The following is a 19,615-nucleotide window of genomic DNA, read 5'->3' as shown; positions in this document are numbered from 1 at the left end:
AATGAATAATGCATATGTATGATTTAACTGTTTTTTATTGAAAAAATCGTACGAAAATATACAATTTACAATAGTATTTCTATAAATTTAACAACAATTGCCTTAAGTACTACTTACATATATGATTTTACAATATATTTATAATAATATTTCTATAGATTCAATAAAAGTGCCCTTAGATACTTATTTTACTTAAATCCTACTTATCTATATGATTCTACAACATACTTGTAATGATATTTATATAAATTCGGAAAAAGTAGGCTTAGATATTATTCAGGTTTATAAAATATTGTAACTTATATGCCGCAAATAATTCCCTCCTCTGTCACTTGCAAGTTTTCCGTACAGTCTTCAAAACTTCATAAAGGTTTCATAAATTTGTCGCCGCAATTTTGATTACCGGTGGTATACGATAGACGTTTGTAATAATTTGCAGTAGTCCTCTGCCGGATTCAATCAGTTGTTACTACACGTGGATTACGGGACAATGAACGGTAATGAAATGGCTTGCGTCAGTACACGTTTGAAACGTGATCCTTTATCGCTGTTGCTCGTACAACTCTCTAGCTCGGTCGAATGTTGCTGGTGCAACTGTCGAAATATGACTGACACTTGTGCGTGCTTCCGTACGAGCAACAGTTCTAATAGTTCTATGACCCCACTTCCACACACACACAAGGTCTCTGGCGCCTCCTCCGGGGGTTCTATGACCCCACGGTCCACGACACGGGGTCTCTGGCGCCACCTGTGGGGATTCTGTGACCCCACGATCTCACCATAAGGGGTCTCTTGCGTGTCTTCCTGGGGTTCTATGACCCCACTTAGCATACACGGTGTCCCTTAGCATGCTCCAGTCGTTCTATGACCTCATAATTAATGACATATTCACTTTTCAAATCATCATTACATATTCTTCACATCGTAATTACGATTAAATAATTAATAGACTGACTAAACCGAACATAATATCGATGGCTGCAAACTTTGCATTCATTTCATAACAGCATGTTCTATGTTACAGCGTTCTTAGTAGGCGCAGGTAGCTAAAAGGGGAGTATGGGGAACAGGTAAAAAGAAGTACTGGATTAGCACAATCTGTGCTAAGAGAGAAACGGTTACACTAGACAAGCGGCGAATCAGTGTGCAGGAATGTGTATACATATATAAGTAGTATTTAAGGCTATTGTTAAATCTACACAAGTCCCATTGCAAATTGTATATTGTTTTACGATTTCTTGAATAAAAAACAGTCAAGTCATGCATATGGGTTATTTATTAATCCCGGCACTATCACCACTCCTATTCCTGATATCAATTTACCAAAAAAATAATAAGAAATAATAAATAATAGCAATATAATTAATCCTTAAACTTTTAAGAAAACGCGGGAAAAAGGAGGAGATTTAAGAAACCTTTTGTAGCGCCCCCACGAGTTGGTGGCGGAAATTGGAACTAATTCTAAAAACTCCATAATGATAAGAATTATTTCTGTCAGTAGTGTTGCTGTTGACAGAAATAATTCTTTTAATTATGAAGTTTTGAGATTAATTTATGATTAATTGGAGACCAACGACGTTCATTTTCAGCACCTAATTACTGATATATTCGTATTTTCCCATCACCAGGAATTTTAACTTACCATCTTCTGATTTCTGTTTCTCAACTAATAGAAAGTATTAATCTAGGTTCGTTCTTTCATTGGAAGCAGCACACATGGTTATATTACTTTCTTCCACTACCATCCGATTTTTTGTCTCAATTCCCTCGATCTAGTAACGCCAATTGAATACGTTTGTTCAATTAATCTACTAGGAATAGTTTAATTAAAATATAAGGTATTCTTGACTTCATCCGAGAGGCAAGCGAGACAAGCTACGAGCTGAATTAATACAAAACATAGGTAGGTAGATATTGTTGGCAATGAGTTCGATTACAGCTGAGAAATCTTTTCGAAACCTCGAAAACGAACATCATTACTAGGATAACATCATTATGCAAGAGGTGCGGGTATTTCTCTTTAGGGATATTTCTCTTTAGGAACATTTTAGAACGTCATGTCTAGGAAATTTATTAGTAACGAATTGGAATGCACTTTCTTGATTGCTATATTCGTGTGTGATGAATACGTAAACGTTTGAGCTGGAGGACGGGAAGTGGACGACTTAATCCGTTTTGTATGTAAGAAAATGTCGCTGGCAAGGTTAGTGTTTGTGATAAATACTCCAAATTTCTTTACTCACCATGCATAAAATAAAACATTCCAGAACATCTGCGTTGTTCATTACAAAGCATTAATTAATGACAGTTTACAGGCCATATTAGTCAGTTTACTTTGATAGCGTTATATGCAAGTGTTGAACTAAAATAATAATGTATTGTGCATCAGTTTCAAATACTTTTTAACATGTTGTGTCATGGCAGATACTATCTTTACAGTGTCTGATAATTCTAGAGTATATTACTTATCATTATTTTTGCACTAGAATGTTAAATCTTAACATTGTTTCGTAATCTCTATTGGTTTTGCAGTTTATTACCTGCACCATCGCAGGTGGTGTGGGATCGAGAAGATGAAGCACGGGAACAGAAGCTACGGCAGAGGCCTGTGTCTGCATTGGTCAAAGCAGTTGTTACTGCTCCTCCCTATGGGCAACGTAAGGGATGGGTACCTAGGAATCCAGAAGTAAGTTTCACTTACACCTGTTAATATGGTTGTCTTATGTGATGTTATTAAAGATTCGTGCAATGTATATATAGGATTTTGGAGACGGTGGGGCATTCCCTGAAATCCATGTAGCTCAGTATCCACTTGGAATGGGAGTGAAAGGAAAAGAAACTACAAGCAATGCTCTGGCAGTTCAGCTAGATGCCCATGGGAAAGTAAAGTATGACATGATTGCTAGGCAAGGTCATTCCAAAGATAAGGTAATCTAGTAAATTTTACTGCATCGATCAAGTTCATACATTACTATTGAATACTTTATGATGTTTACAGATTGTCTACAGCAAATTGAGCGATTTACTACCGTCAGAAATAACCAGCGAAGAGGATCCTAGTTTACAGCGTCCTCCGACAGAAGAAATAGATGAACTCACAGAAAAAACCAGGAAAGCTTTGGAAAAGATAACTAGATCAAAGATAGCCGCAGCGATGCCAGTTAGATGCGCCGAGAAACAAGCACCAGCTCAGTATATTCGATACACACCATCGCAACAAGGACAATCCTTTAACTCTGGTGCCAAGCAGAGAGTTATCAGAATGGTAGAAGCTCAGATAGATCCGTTAGAACCACCAAAATTCAAGTGAGTTACTTTGAAGTCTTAACTCGCCGATGAGTGAGACATTGAGTAATTCAGTATCGTTTAATTATAGGATTAATAAGAAAATACCACGAGGTCCTCCGTCACCTCCGGCACCAGTTATGCACTCACCTACAAGGAAAGTCACAGTGAAAGAACAAAAAGAATGGAAAATACCACCTTGTATCAGTAATTGGAAGAACGCTAAAGTGAGATCAACGAATTTGTTTCAGCAACAATTCCGTACAGTATTTCGCTAAGTAGTACTTTGATTTCAGGGTTACACAATTCCCTTGGATAAACGTTTAGCTGCGGACGGTCGCGGTTTACAGCAAGTTCACATAAATGAAAATTTCGCCAAGCTAGCTGAAGCTCTTTACATTGCTGACAGAAAAGCCCGTGAGGCTGTAGAGATGCGAGCACAGCTGGAGAAGAAGCTGGCTCAGAAAGAGAAGGAAAAGAAGGAGGATCATTTGAGGCAACTTGCGCAAAAAGCCAGAGAGGAACGTGCTGGTTTGAAATCCTCTGCTGCGATAGGTCTGTACAGAAAATTTATGTATTTATCAAACAGTACCGCATAAAATTGATTATTTAAATTATATTAAATGGAATCTTTATAGAATGGAATTGGGAAAGAGACCAGCTCAGGCAGGAACGACACAAGGACCGTGCTCGTGAACGAAATTTGGCGCGTGCTGCTCCCGATAAGCGTTCTAGATTGCAACGTGAACGTGAACGTGACATTAGCGAACAAATAGCACTTGGTTTGCCAGCAAAGAGCATTCCGAATACCGGAGAGGCACAATTCGATCAGCGATTATTCAATACAACCAAAGGAATGGACAGTGGTTATGGGCATGACGATGAATACAATGTTTACGATAAACCGTGGAAAGATTCAAATTCCATTGGTTCGCACATATACCGTCCTAGTAAGAGCATTGACAAGGATACTTATGGAGATGATTTGGAAAAACTCGTTAAAACAAACAGGTTTGTTAGATTCGGTTTTTCAGTACTTCAGGTTGCATAGGCCATAATTGGACAAGCTTAAGTGTAGAGCAAGCAGTAACAGGAGTGAGATGTTTCTGAAAAAAATAAAAAATTTTGTCTTAGATTTGTCCCGGACAAAGAATTCAGTGGAACTGACAGATCAGCAACTCGGTCTGGACCAGTGCAATTTGAGAAAGATGAAGAAGATCCATTTGGTTTGGATCAGTTCTTAAAACAGGCCAAACGCGCCAGCAGTTCTACAACTACTGCCACGAAGCGGAAGGAAGAACGCGAGCAACGAAGAGATGATCGTGACAAGCGAAGGAAACACTAGCTTTTCTTATTGTTTAACTATTCTTGTCATTTTATAATGAGCATCTTAATTATCTCCTTCTAAATGTGTAGAGACCTTTTAACTTACAATTAGTGGAGTTAAAAATCGAGGTTCAAGTCTAATTGCCTTAGAATCTATAAAATCGTATTCTTTTCTACATCTTGTCACTGTACGATAATTATTTGTTATATCTTCAGAAGAGACATGCGAGTGTACCCAAAACTACTGCTAAATAAATTATTATTTAGTAAAAGGGAGAGGGTAACTGGTTTGTCACGACCAATGACTGCCTTAATAACAAAAATGAGAAGCACGTAATAGAATTTGAATAACCTAAGAGCATTTGAAAATGTAATTAAGTTCTTGATCCACCAAACCAATATAAAATTGCTACTTATGTTCTAAATATGTTCAGTAAAAGGTAGTAGACTTACTAAATTTTAATAAAATCCTTGTTTTTTCTGCGCCTGAAAATTTCTTGTAATTGTTACAGTTTTCACGTTTCAGACTCATAGTTCTTTATTAACACAATGTGCATACAGCGTTCGTTAGATTAACAAAGGAAGCGATACTTTCGAAGGGGGAGCAATTTTTATCTTTTAGTAATAACATAGTTAATCTTACTTTCTCATCAAATGATAGAATCCGCCGAGTTTAATGACACGCGTGGGAGGCGCGTGTCGTTACATTTGTTTTCCCCGAAGATCGCGTCAAATTGAATCGAATCTAGTCACCGTAGATTCGCGATAATTCGGTGTTGTGATATTACGTATTTCAGAACGTTGTATTGCTTCGATGTTGTACGATCGATTTCACTTGTTCCCGTGAGTTCCAAACTGTTAATCAAGAAACATTACAAAAATAATTTTGCTCAAAGCTAACTATACATTTTATTCTCTTTTGTGCACATAAGATTCTACAGACAAGTTCGAAGTAGATAAGCTAACTAGTTAAAAGTTAATCATGGAAAACGAAATAGTGGATACAGTAACAAGTTTGGAAAACACCGACGTGTAAATTATTGTTGTTCTTGTTCCTCGTGTTCCCTCGTCCCGACAATTGAAAGCCGACAGAAGCTGTTTTTTCCAGTCATTGTGATGTGTGCCAAAAAAAAAGAAAGAGTAAGGGCGAGACCACGAGAAACGTTTTCACTTTTCATGGGAACTTCCCTGTAAAACACGGCGACTTAGAGGCGGTCTTTCTAATCAGTCTTTTCTTTTTCGTTCGTAATATGATTATCACAGAATTTCCGTTAAAGTGTCGGGGATTTTCCCACTTTAGGAGAGTTGAAAAAAACTCGAATTTCTTTGTTTTTAGTAACATTCAGCGTGTCCAAAATGTATTCCCTGAATTCCGAAATTATATCTTTTAAACATCATAGTAGATTCATATCTGTAAACATCAATAAAAAGAAAAAGTTAAAAAAAAAACCAATCACGTTTTTAATTACTGTGATTCCTTCTCTTCAAGTGGGAAGTCTCCTTGAGTGATTTCCTTTCCAGTATTTCCGAACGAACAATTTATGCAAATTGACGCGATCCTATAAGGTCAATCGCCGAGACAAATATTCTTTAATTCGTTAATTCATCGATCGATTTTACATCCTTATTGTATCCACACCCTTACAAGCTACATCAATATTCATCTCTCAACACGTTTTAAGTTCTGTTGAATCGTTTCTCTCTTCTCCTGATGAGAAAGACTAGAATTATTAACGCTGAAGACTACGGACCGTTTACGGATCAATGGGAGGATGCCTATGTACATTTACACTTTTAATAATGAACATTTTTTCAACTACACGAGTTCTCTTGTTTACTCAATTTGTCCTTCAGCTGCAAATGATAGGTTAAACAGTACTGCGTGCATCAGAATATTACATTATCCTTTCCCCATATTGGACAACACTCAATTATCTTGAAGATTTTTATCTAAACTATAGCAGCTACAGCGTTCTGTATCGAATGTAATGATTGATAGATCTAAATACTTAACTGCGCTGGTAAAGCTATTGCTTTACATGAGAAATACAAATGACAGTTTCTCTCTCTAAAAAATTTTGTGCGGGAAAATAAGCTTTTATGTTTCGAAGCTAGTGTTTCGCGACGACAGCTGAAGGTTTACGTGTAGGACAATGGACTCCGATTAGGAAACTAAGGCAAGAGTGTTTCCCGAGAGCGTTCAAAATGTTGGGTGATACGCCGCAAAAAAGTAACTCCCAAAGTCCGAAACAAAATTTTCGTTTGCAGTGTAACGGACTGCACTGAATTACCTCGTTTCGAATTTAAAATCAAGGTATATTCCTTTGAATTCGTCATTTGATATTGCAATCGCTGGTGTATAGATATATATATATACAATATTCAGTTCTCCATGTAATTCTTCGACTCTAAAAGATTCTCCACTAATATCATTCGCAGACTCGCTAGTCAGTTTCTCGTCTTCGATTTAATTGTGGCAGTATATAAGGCATACGGGTTGTCCTCTTCCTTTTGAAAGCGCTCAAGGCTTGGCGGCGCTGATCCTTACAATGTTGCTAAACACGATACTGAAAGTTGTCTACGTAACTACAAGACGAGAAACCAATTTATGCGAGTGACAAGTTTTCATTTTTTTTTTTCTTCTTTTTCTTTTACCAATACGTTCCTATGGAGAAGACTGTTCGAGTTCAAATACACAAGCAGAACTACTTGCAAAAAGATTATAGATGAATATAACAATGAGAAACGCCTCTTTTCATCTTTTCATTTTTAAATGTTAATGCTTACCATCACTGCTACATCCAAACTTCCACTGCTGAGATATTAAAAACTTGTTAGACATCGACATGCACCTAACACTGAGAGGGATTGCTTATTGTTTCCTTAGGCTACAATTTTGTTACAATATCATCATTAGAATTATTACAATTATCGTTATGTGTATATGTATATGTATATGTATATATATATATATATATATATATATATATATATAGATGTGTGTGTATGTATATATGTCTATTATGTACAATCACTTTAAGTATAGTTACGTCGACAATACTTGCAAAACACGACATTACTCGATCACTCTCCATGAAATGCTTTTCATTTTCTACCATTCTTCCTTATGGGATTATGGTAATATTTAAAAAAAAACTGTGGTTCATGGAGTTCATACGCTGAACGAAATTATCTACATTGGAAATTATAAATATCATTAGAAAGAACGGATCGATCTCGACCTTTTTGGATCAATAAATACTATACACTTGTCAGTAGGAGTTATCCTACTGTTTACCTTGACAAATCTCTCTCTCTCGCTCGCTCTCGTTCTCGCATTCTTACATTCACTCGTTTTCTCTCGTTCCCCTCCCACCCCCTCTCTTTTTCTCTCTCTTAAGTCACCACGATTGGATCCTGCCCAATCCGATAAATTTACATCGATTGACCAGTTGTCTTTAGGCATTTGTAATCTCTTTTGTATTCTTCCACTGCTTTCATCCAATAGGTAACTTATCTTCGTCCTTCTAGTTCCCAGACGTAACATCGGGCCCTCCTAGCGTAACGTTAACCGTGGTCTGCGTACGATCCATCCGAATTTGAAGGAAAGCAATAGAATTCCATTTCAGGAATTGACTGCACGAGATTCAAGTCATCTGTCCCAAGTTCTGCACACTACGTTCGTGTTCATCGCGTGTAATAATATACTAAACATATATAGGGTGTACTATCGATAATTTAACAAGGAATTGTGCTTCGAGTTGTGAATTTACTATATATTTATGTACTACTGTTATGAACTTTCCAATGGATTCTAGAATATTTATATCTTTTTCGTTAACAAATTCCCACCTAAGAACAGCCGTATTGCTGTCAATTGCTTGTTATGTATTCATCGGAATTGTATCAGTACTATTACACTGATGATACATAAAGAAATTTTTGTAATATATCGCGTATTCTAATAATGTATGCATACATGTACACATTTTTCTTTAATGCGTACCAACTTTGAGAACTAATCGATATTGAATTAGGATACCATAAAAATCAATTTTGTGTGTACAGAATATTTCTTTGCCATATTAAAACAATACAGAGGGCGCACAGAAAGTGTTGCTTTTTGTTCTTCTGACTAGTACACTCTTTACACGTTTAGTACATTATCACGTACAGTGTCCACTGTGCACAAAATCTGAGAAAATCGTGGAACGTACTAGAAGGGAACTGAACGTACAGAGATCCCCTAGGTACCATCGGAAGGATATATTACACTTCCGTAGTGCGACTGTAGGGTCCAGATTCCTCCGATTGCGATAACTTTCGTTCCCGTTTGGCGAATAGACCCCCTAAAAAAGATGGCTGCTGAGCCAGTCCCTTAGCACCACCGGGGACAGTAGCCCCTGGATGTATAGGATGAACTTGTCCAGGATGTTTAATGCCTTGGCTCATTGAGCTGGCAGATGTAGATTGAAATGAAATGGACATACCACTATCTAGCGAGCCCACGCTTCCACGGCGTTGCGGTTTTTCACCAGCGACTGTGAACAGACCAAGAGAAACGGCACATGAGGTTAAAAAATTAAAATGGTTAAAGAAATATGAAATTGTAAATGCTTGCAATTCAATGCCGGATTAAGAATATATTAACAAGTAGAAGAATTTACCCACATTGTTCGTGTATGTCAAGAAGGGAATTGCTAAGCGCAGAGCGTTTCAACTGCGTGTCCATGTCGGTGGTTTCCGATCTGTCGGAGCAAGGTCCCGGGCAAGGACATATCTCGACATCCGCCACGCCAGAGTCTCTGTTCTCTGCGCCACCTCTGGCGCTTCTGCTGCTTTTCTGTCGTTCCAGTTCCGTCTCAATCCGTAAGGTTTCCATCTCGTCCATCTCGCTGATAGATTCCCTGAGATCCTCCACGAACTTGCATCTGTCATGTTCGTTCCTGGCATTGAACGTGACCAACACCTTACCATCCACGCGTTGAGAGAGTCTAATTCCGTACGGATAATCTGGCGACGGACAAAAAATTTATTAAAATCAATGCGTGAAAATAATACACTACTAACAAGCGTATTCCAGGGTATTTTTCTAACAAATGACGTAAGCGTCGTTCAACTCACGAGGAACTTCGAACAGCGTGACGACCATTCCGCAAAGAGGGAAGCTCTGTCTGAACGTGTAAGTGACGCTATTCTTTTTCTTGCTCAAGATTTTCGTTACGACCAGAAGGTCGTTAAAAAGGAACACCTCCCTCTGATGCACACCAGGTCTCTCTTTTTTATGAATATCGGGGATCTCATAGAGCCTACAATAGCAGACCAATCTTCTGTGCGGTAACGCCATGTTAGGTTTCTTTCCAACGATCGTCGCTTGGACTTTCATCACTTGGGACACGTGGTCCGAGCCGGGCTTGAATTCGTTCTCCTTTACGCGTTCGTAAATGCCTACTAGAATGTCTTTGTCGATGTCCCCGCAATCGTCGATACCACGAAGATTCTTCACGAAATCGTCCAGCCTCATTCTACGTTCCGGCTTCAAGTTAGGCGTGTGTAAGTCGGTGTTTAACATAATGATCGCGAAGGCTAAGACGAAGACGGTGTCTGCCGATCGCAGTCTGGTTACCACGTCGGGATTGCATTGGCAATAACGTTGACTGAACACTTCCATCAGTCGTTCTATCTTCTGGGCCTCGCCTGGCATACGAAAGTACGCCTGGAATTTCCTCAGGGCGACGTCGACCTGCATCCCGGAAAGATCCAGCTCTTGTGAGAAACATCTGTAAAATTGCATTAGTGAATGAAGACTTCTGATCGGGAAATGGGTTCCTCCTTTACTATCTAGATATATACTCACTCTAACACAGCCATGTTGAAGGTATTCTGTAGGTTTCCTAGGTACTCTCCAATCATCTGCTTAGACAGCCCTTTTCTACTGATCAAGAATCTGGCAACGCCTTGGGGACTGTTCTCCAAGAATCCTCTTCGAATCAAGTAACTGATTCCTCGTTCCGGTTTCTTGTTGAACAGATTTAGGCCTACTCTGTACTGGCGTTTCCTGACCGTTTCCGAAACTTTGTAGCTGGTCTGAGACATGTTTTCTTGATGGTCCATCATTGGAAGCTGGTAACCAGAACTGGCATGAGAGTGACCGAGATCCTTCACGCTGTTCATTATTGTGGTCGAGTCTGTGACATGGTTCGCGCAATCCTGATGCTCTGGTGAACTTGACTGAAAAAATGGATCATTTCGTTCGGTCCAATGTATTCTAACGTTTTCACTGCTATCAAAATCTTTATAATCAGCCATAAATATCAAAGGATAATTCGAAGGGAACGAAGAGGCCACACTTACGATTCCTTTATGCTTCCAGACAGGTGATCCTCTTTGGGCATCGCCCTCGGAGCTCTCGCAGTTGGTGGAATCGCTGCCAGAGCTCTGCACAGAGCTCAGACTACCGTTCTCCACGCTTTTGCTGAGACCATTGTGACGAGGCTCCATAGATCTGGAGGTAATAGAAGATGTTCTCTTAGGCACCTCCGGTGGAACCTTTTTCGCTGAGCCCCTCGATCTACCAGTGGAGCCCAGATGGGAGGTATTGCTCCAATTCTGAGACACCGGCGTTTGAAGATTGTGAGGCGTCGATGGGGATGTGCAGGGCGTTCGAAGCAGGTCTCGCGGTGGTGTCTCCTGCCTGAGACCACAGAGTGCTTCCTACAAACGAATTACACTTTTTAAACGTTGAATAATCAACACTGCATCTATACTCCTGCTTCATTAGTCACCGGACACATACGCTGCTAAACGTGAAATGGATAGGCACCATTATGTACCCGTTTAATTAATTGTGTTCATTCGTTAAATAATATTTAGCCAAATGAATCGTGGCACTTTGAATTTTTGAAAACAATTCTCCCCCGATTCCACTCAAATCGGTCTATAATTACTTCGACTATAGTCCTGCGTTAATTTTTACGCGTGCGTTTAAGTCTGTTTAGAAGTCAGTGTCAGAATTATTCTATTGTATTAAATTGTCTCGACTATAGTCTCGCGAAATTCCTAGCTGATTAGTATTTTGTAATTTTCGTTAAATCATTCTGAAAGGTATTCGAGGAAAATCGAATAAGTTGGTGAAATTGCTTCGAGACATTGCATTTCCCGTTTCGATTTCTATTTCTCACGAAACAATCGAGTATCCGGTGATTTATGGACAGGTCTCTATATCTCTTCCTAGGTATTACTGAACGCACAGCAGAGTCGGGCAGAATTTTCAGAGAAAATTTTCAGAAAAGCAACAGTGTCTAGGGGCATTATCCTGAGCATTGAACAGTTAATCGAATTAAATAATTATTTCCCAAATGTCGCCTCATTCGAGAAGTATTATTTTCTTACAAAAATTTCCACGTTTAAACGATTAAAAATCACGAAGTACTTGCTTTTATCTTTTCCACGTTATTCGAAACTTTTTATTTAGATAATTGCCCAAGTCTGACCCATAGACATCCTGTTGTTCGATACATAGAAATTCTCCAATCACCTGGGGATTGTAATAGTGAATGCTGGATCCGCTCTCTTGCGAGCTGGACTCCCAACAGGGGCTCGGAGGTAACTGTTGATGTCTGTTGCAAGGACTAGGCGCCAGAGATGGTGTGTGCCTGCCCGTCTGATGAACATTATGGTTCGCGTGTTGATGCCCGGCGATCTGGACCTCGCACCTGCCGCTCTGGCTCCTCGGTATGGGCGACTGGGACGTGGTGTTCTCCACGTGCCTCCTCTCTCTCAAGGACATGCTTCGGATTGGCATCGGCCTGTTCGCCGTTTGCGGCTGTTGAATGTAAATCTGACTGTGATAGACCATCCTCTCGTGCTCGTTCATGCTCGAGGCACGATCGTTCGTCTCCTGAAGCTTTCGGCTCAGTCTCTTCTCCGCCTTGGCCATCGCGGTGATCGCCGCGAATTTCTTCAGCAACGTGTACCTACGGAACGCTCGTTGTATCGTCAACGCGGCGTTCCGCGCCTTCACGCCCCCGTATTTCCGTTCAAGCATCTCGATCTGTTTGTCCAGTAGATCTTGGGACAGCTCGTACCTGTGTTTTCAAATAGACGAATCATTAGAATATATATATTATTTATTTTCAGCCTCACCGGGCCTTGAAATGGAACTTCGTTTTACAGTTTTTCATTCATCCTTCCACACCAACACAGATACCCAACTCTCCTTTAACATCCTTTTCTTTTATTCTATTTAACCTACCCTTAGGAGTACTATGCCACTAATCGTATTGCCTTGTTTTTAGGGGAATCGTTATTTAGGAGCGTTAGAAAAATGAGAGGGCCCAAGCGGGATTCGAACTCACGACCCCCGGCGCCGAAAGCAGAGACTCTACCCACTGCTCCACGGAACCATCCTATTTTCCAAAGATGTTATTTGCTCCTTTGTTGGGTATGGAGTTCCCGATACCGCAATTATATATGAAATAACTGGACAACGAATTGAAGTAGGGAAAAAAAGCGTGAATGTCCCAATTACTGTCAGTTTAATATTGTACTACAACTTCATTTACTGATTTTACGTGCTGTTTAATCTAAGAATCTCTCAGTTTGGACCATGATTGATTATAAAATTCAATTTGATAATACAATTTTCTATACACAATTCTTTATACAGTGGACTCTTACGATATCGCCACTTGGCCCATTGCCACGCGAGGCACTTCCCCTCCACACGTATTTTCACGCCCACAAATTTACTCTTCCACCACGTTGCGTATAGCCATCTCTACTAACACGATATTTGCGCATGTGCTGGGGAAATGGCTACACTTAGCACGGAGAGGGCTCTCGATGCATTGCCGTTTTACTCTCCAACAGTCCCGCTCGTGGGAATATCGTAAGCGCGCACTGTACGTTACATATTCATTAAAATAAATAAAGTGGCAGTATTGGAGCCATTTTAAAATAAATAAACTAGCAATATTAAGAACACTGACAACGATCGAGACACTTCCCTATCCCATAAGAGAATCGACAGGATTAATCTGTCTCTGGTGGAAGCAAATTAAATCGTGAATTTGAAAATCTTACGCGGTCTGAAGTCGGCATCTCTTCAGCACGTCCCCGTTACGCACGGGTCCCTTTTTAAGATGATTCTGTTGATATCCCGTCTGAGGCTGACCACCGTAACCCTGAACCATGGTGCCGTAGCTTTGAGGCTGGTTGTACCCCGCGTGCGAGTAAACCCGTACGTTCGAGGACGAATTATACGGGCCATGGCCGTAATTCTGGTTCTGCACGTACGACTGACCGGTGATGTAGGACGTCGTGAGGGATGTTTGACTGCCGGACGAGTACACACCGTGCATCCCGGCACCGTGGACCTGATTCACGTTTGATGTATGCTGGGATGGCCTCTCCATCTTTGACGGGAAACTGTAATAAACAAAAAAAAAAAAACGTGTGAAATATATCTTAGCGATTATCAATACAGATTCCTCTCGATTATTGTCCCGCACCGGGACAATAATCTTATATTGCAACGATATGGTAAATATTTGATCCTTTGAGCCCTCAATTGTTTCTAAAGCGAACCCTTTAGTATACCACAACGTTGTACACCTTCTGTTGATTTTTTTCTTCTTATGTTGTTTATATATTTTTTTACAACGTGGTCGTTGGATTTGTCACGATTAGTCCCCATGAAAAATGTTTAAAAAAATGGTGTAGTTTCATTTAAGAAACAAAAAGTAACACCCATTTCTTCAAAAAAAATGCAGTTTAAATGGAGTTCAATGTTTGTGTAATACAATTTTTCGTGAAGTTGCAGGAAAATTTAAAAAAATTTTGCCGCACATTTACGTGGTACACCCTGTATATTGAACAGGTGCGCGTGGATGCAGCAACACCTACGCTGGACACACCACCCCGTGTCATTTCAATAGATCCAGCAAGAACTTTCACGATAATGATATCGCGCTCGTGCGCGGAAACACGTTCGACAAAAACACGTCTATTGGATACGTCTAACCACCTTTCCCCATGGATTTCACGGTGTCGATTAACTTCTTTTTCGAGGGAACCCCGTTCTCGCCGGATTTGGCGATGAAAGTGTTCTGCTTTCGTGCCGCGGAAAAACCGAACCAACGATGCCACGCGTCTCTCCCTTGTCCTATCACGAAACGCTTGAGAATGTATTCTGGGCTTAAGGAATTTGGTGGAAAAGGGGCACGTATGCCACAATACTATAAATTTACACGATAACTATTTTTAGGAAAAATTATTTTCTCAGGAAATTCAGTAGTTATTTTAATTGGTAATTGAAGTAGATGGTAAATGGCAATTATTGTTGTATATTATGTTAATGTACTTCTGTTTACGAGAAGTCACGGTGCTTGAATTCATGAAATGGATACTAGACAATTAGAGCTTGTTGATGGTAACAGCAAAAATGAAAATCGACGTTGATATCGCATCTGCCCCTTTTCCACTGAGTCCCTCAATTGCCAGTGGCACGACGGAAATGTTACGAGTAGTATACTCTGCGCATGAACGAGATGATAAGCGCGAAAAACCGTCTCCCTTTTACGCGAACGGTTTGATTACGAAACAAGTTGTTGCACCGTGCAATCGCGAGATTATCTAGCCGGACGCATCGTGTTTTGTTTTTCTTTTTTCGTTATACTATTTCAGACCGCCACCGCGCCCCGTTGATGCTGTTTATTCAATATCCGTTCTGCACGTGATTGCCAAACGTGATTTCCGGAGATTTCACTTATCGCACGAGATAGGCCTACGATTTCCACCGAAATGCATTTCCTGACCTCCGGCCAGTTAATTTCATTCGAAACGTTTCGTTGAACGAGCACGGAGAGAATAATTCCTCGTGTCATTGTTCATTCATAACCGAAGAGGATTCTTTCGAAACGATTTTTCTCGTTGATTTATTTCGTTCCCGAAGAACCATTCGAAGGTTCAAGATGTCAAAAAACAGCCTGTCCTTTTTTAGACACAGCTCATCTATCGAGAGTCATTTAAATATCGCCCACGAGCACTGCCAACGGGAGATACCGCAAACTAAAGCTGCGTCTACACTACGTAACATAACACATTATACAGAAATGTTATAATACTTGTTAGAAAAAACAGGAAGGAAAATGTTACATAACATAATGTTACAATAACATTTTTTGTGTCATATAGTAAGTTATACGTTATCCATTATGTGTGACACCATTATTAATAATAATACGAAATGTTATAGAAACTTGTTATAGACTTGTCCAAAAGGTATAATCTTGTTATGCAACAATTTGTTACGTAACACAGTCTTCCTGCGTAGTGTAGACACAGCTTAACATGTGTTCTTCTCACAATTTCACAGAACCATTACGTGGGCAGTTTTCAACTTCAATGTCAAAACGTACGAAATTATCTCGAGTCGAAAATTCTGTTCGTGACAAACCAACCCTGCCGCCCCTGTTCTTGCCGCCATATTCTCCAAACATCACCACCAGCTGCCAGCAATTACTATTCGAGAAAACGTTTTCGCGGCCTATGAATCATACGCGATGAATCATCCACAGGAAAGTCACCCCCGAGTGAATAGCAATCGCGCACACACCACCACCACCACCGCTAACTACCTACCCCGTGAGAAAACCGGGAACCCAGACGACCATGTTGATTCTTCTTTTTGGTACACGTATTTCAAGAGTCCTTCTGTGTGTTCGTCAACTGACCACAGAGAGATTGTCACCTCATAATCAAATACACCGTGGTGGAATTTCTCAGAAAAATTACGATATTTCGAAGATCGTTATTTAATTTCCGAGACTGTGAATACTTTATGGTGGATCGAGCACGGTGTCGAGATGAACCGTACGAAGGATCGCGACGTTCTGACGGTCACGGTACAGAACGATCGGCGAAGAAGGATCGCGAGCAGCTGGCAGCCCAGAAGCATTCTTCGTCCTCCACACGAGGATCGGAAATCAGTGAACAAGAGGCGCCCGAAGGTAAGAGGGGTGAGAGCACGTGTGCACACCGGCCTCGGCAGTGGTGAGCAACCAGCTGGACGGGGAATCGATTTTAACCACCTTTCTCGGTCGGTTGACCGGAAGAATAATTATTACCAGTGATTCAGATAATTATTACTGCGACTCGAATAATTATTACTGTGATTCAAATGTTGAATGTGCCATTTCCACTATTAACACTTTCCCTTACGATTTTTTTTTTACGACTCCACTCTCAAGAATTACATTATTATACATATATATGATTCATCATTTATGTCTATTTTTTGAACGTGTCATACTAAAAAAAAGTACTTCAATTTAAAAATCATTAGATTTTTTTCACTATTGCGCTTTAGACGATTTTAGACAACTCTGTTTACGAGCATCTTATAAAAGATCTGAGAACACTGGTAGCAATTTCGCTCGGACGGTCGAATCGATCTAGATTATACGATCAATTGCACGAAAAATCGTGTCGTCTGTGGTCCATTTTAAACGTGTAAATAAAATTATTATTATTACACGACTGAAACAGCGATTAAATGGCCAAGATTATAAAGAAAATAATTAATACAAGCCTCCGAAATGGGTTAAACGATCGCACGACGCGACAAACACGTCCCCAAGGGTACATTATTTCACGATGAAGGGTGGGATTGGTTCCCGAGTGGACCAGTGGGAACACATTGTATCGCGTTTCGGCCAAGTGTCAGCAGGTATACGGTGGCCACACAAGGATATGACAGCGTGACTCTACGACGATGACGACCGTGACACTCAACCTTCTATACCTTATGCAACGTTAGTCAATTAAACGTCTTACGTAAAAGGCCCAGGTGTGCTGGACAACTATAAACGTGTCTTTACGTTCTGCAACGAGAGACTCATAGAAAAGTCCAACCTCTGGCTGATTGGACTTCGTTTTCGGGGCAGTTAGTCGTGGAACCAAGTGGAATACACTACGAAGCAGGAACAAGACGAGAAAATTCTTCTTGTTTAAATAACGATCTCAACGAAACCCATTGACGAGCAAAACGATTCGGGCAAACTTTTCAGGTTATACAATTCACCAGACACAGATCTATTTGACCAATACTCGACGGAAATTCCACCATTTACCGGTGTTGATTCCAGAGAGGAAAATTTAGTTCAATATTTTCCCGCAGTCGGAGTGGGGAGAAACTTTCATCAGGAGGGTTCCCTCTTTCCCGTAGACAATGGAGACGGGCCTTTTATATATCGCTTTCGCACGATTCTCTTAGTCCACGGAACTCTCCGTATCGAGAATATCCGGGGCGCACGATTGTTTTTAAATGAAACGTAATTGCAGGAAAATGTTGCCTACGGCGAATGGGATTGTATTTAAAGCGTGCACGTTATTACGATTAACTGTGTATACCGAGGAGGGGGAGACGAGTCAGAGTCCGTGGGTTCTTGAGGGAAATGGAGTTGTCACCGATGTCTTCTCAAAACATTCGAAATACACTGTCTGGCTCATGATGGAAAGATATAAACCGCCTAGACCCTTTAAATGACATCCACACATTAGTGAAACAGTGTTACTATAACTACTAAGCTCATTATTTATCGCGAGCAAACACATTGTTTATGAAAAAAAAAAATTTAATGTTTTAACCCTTTGCACTCCGAGCAATTTTTAATATGACCAATAGAGGCCCCCATGGAAAAGTGAAGAGTATTTTAATTTTTGAATGTATAAAAATACAAAGTTGCTTCTACATAAATTTCGTCGCAGCTGCGACATCGGAGTGCAAAGAGTTAAATAGTCTTAAAATGACTATCGATTCTTGATTTTATAAGAGAAGAAAATTCTTTGTAAAGGTACCAAAAAGACACAGCGAGCGGGTTAAAATACTCGCAAAAATGTGTTCCTACCATTTATATGATTAGGTTTTCCGCGGCATCGGAAATGGAATATATCCGAGAGTCGACAAAAATTACGCTTTCGACACGTAAAGTGGCACGCCGTTTTCGACGTGCACGCCACCACGCTGTGTTGCACACACGAATACCCAGCCACTCCGTCTGCAACTAACCGAGGCTCGTATGCACGCGGCGCCATTTAATTACGTGACGTTAATTTCGTGGTCGCGGGTAACGAGCCGGGGATTTTGCGAAAAAACTGCTGGTTTCTGGTGACGAGTGAACGACCAAGGTGCCTTTTTCAAAAGGGTGCTGCGTCTTGACGAAATTTATACGGCGTTGAATTGAAAATGAAAAAGAATTTATCCAGAAAAGAAAGGAAGCTTGACGAATTAATTTTGGATATGCAGTAAGGTCTCGATGAGTGCGACTATCTCGGATCCACTTTGGAGCGTTCATGGCATATGTCTTAAATATTTATGCGAAATTAAACATAGCAATTTCTACGATTCTGGATTAATTTTATTTATAAAATGTTGTCAGAAGAGAAGATAATTATATAGAAAGTATTAGGATATTACGAAAACCTTTATCTGTATGATTTTTTTCTAATCACTTCTATAAAATTCATTTTTAAAACAAAATGAAATCTCTTATTTTATTCTTTACTTTGGCAATCGCTAACCCGAAAGTAAACAAATTTCACAAGAGGTTTTTGAGAAGAGGATAGGTCACAGAAAAGCAAAATTAGTTAAATTTTCGTTCAGTTACAGTTTCGATTATTTGGAAAATCGCAGCCAAATTAGCTAAAACGAAGATCCTCGAGTACTCAGAAACCGATCATAAATCCCTAACATGAAAAAAAAAACATTTTTATTCCCCAGTGTAATGAACCGAAATTTTGATGAGATAGAAGGACGACCCTAAGTATAAAATTGTAACTTCGGGTATTTATTAGTATCTGAGATATTAATTAAAAAAAAAATTAACCCCCTTTCTTCTCAAAATTTCGTTTCATTATGATGATTGGTTTATACCGTGCTACAGCCTCGAATTTTTCAAAACTAGACTCCCTTTCGACTACTCGTCTATTCCGTATGTGGAGT

At 40.0% G+C, this 19,615-nt stretch overlaps 2 protein-coding genes across 3 annotated transcripts in view; one reads left to right on the top strand and one right to left on the bottom strand.

Moving 5' to 3' along the window:
• The first annotated feature begins 2,141 nt into the window (after positions 1 to 2,141).
• On the top strand, positions 2,142 to 4,630 carry LOC107194261 (puff-specific protein Bx42). The gene is made up of 8 exons (XM_015583853.1): positions 2,142 to 2,203; positions 2,533 to 2,686; positions 2,761 to 2,928; positions 2,999 to 3,306; positions 3,377 to 3,512; positions 3,582 to 3,840; positions 3,924 to 4,296; positions 4,420 to 4,630. The coding sequence occupies exons 1-8, from the start codon at positions 2,190 to 2,192 to the stop codon at positions 4,628 to 4,630; spliced, it is 1,623 nt and encodes a 540-aa protein (XP_015439339.1). The 5' UTR covers positions 2,142 to 2,189.
• Positions 4,631 to 7,857: 3,227 nt separating this feature from the next.
• The window catches only part of LOC107194354 (IQ motif and SEC7 domain-containing protein 1), a 68,595-nt gene continuing 56,837 nt past the window's right edge, over positions 7,858 to 19,615 (bottom strand). For both annotated transcript variants that reach the window (XM_015583968.1, XM_015583969.1), the window contains exons 2-8: positions 13,696 to 14,040; positions 12,149 to 12,698; positions 10,966 to 11,325; positions 10,469 to 10,842; positions 9,736 to 10,391; positions 9,283 to 9,624; positions 7,858 to 9,152 (exon numbers count right to left, since the gene is read on the bottom strand). In XM_015583968.1, coding sequence (XP_015439454.1) covers positions 8,881 to 9,152; positions 9,283 to 9,624; positions 9,736 to 10,391; positions 10,469 to 10,842; positions 10,966 to 11,325; positions 12,149 to 12,698; positions 13,696 to 14,040 — 2,899 coding nt within the window. In that variant the 3' untranslated portion in view covers positions 7,858 to 8,880. The remainder of the gene's footprint in view (positions 9,153 to 9,282; positions 9,625 to 9,735; positions 10,392 to 10,468; positions 10,843 to 10,965; positions 11,326 to 12,148; positions 12,699 to 13,695; positions 14,041 to 19,615) is intronic.

The sequence above is a fragment of the Dufourea novaeangliae genome, unplaced genomic scaffold (genome assembly GCF_001272555.1).
Source record: "Dufourea novaeangliae isolate 0120121106 unplaced genomic scaffold, ASM127255v1 scaffold28, whole genome shotgun sequence".
Classification (NCBI taxonomy): domain Eukaryota; kingdom Metazoa; phylum Arthropoda; class Insecta; order Hymenoptera; family Halictidae; genus Dufourea; species Dufourea novaeangliae.
Note: the sequence above shows the minus strand (reverse complement) of the source record. Positions and strands in the feature narration are given on the sequence as shown.

What these genes read in the sequence shown, in the direction of transcription:
- LOC107194261 (XM_015583853.1), top strand. An exon ending in TTAGAACCACCAAAATTCAA is followed by an intron (nt 3,307 to 3,376) that starts GTGAGTTACTTT and finishes GTTTAATTATAG; the next exon opens with GATTAATAAGAAAATACCAC. An exon ending in GTAATTGGAAGAACGCTAAA is followed by an intron (nt 3,513 to 3,581) that starts GTGAGATCAACG and finishes CTTTGATTTCAG; the next exon opens with GGTTACACAATTCCCTTGGA.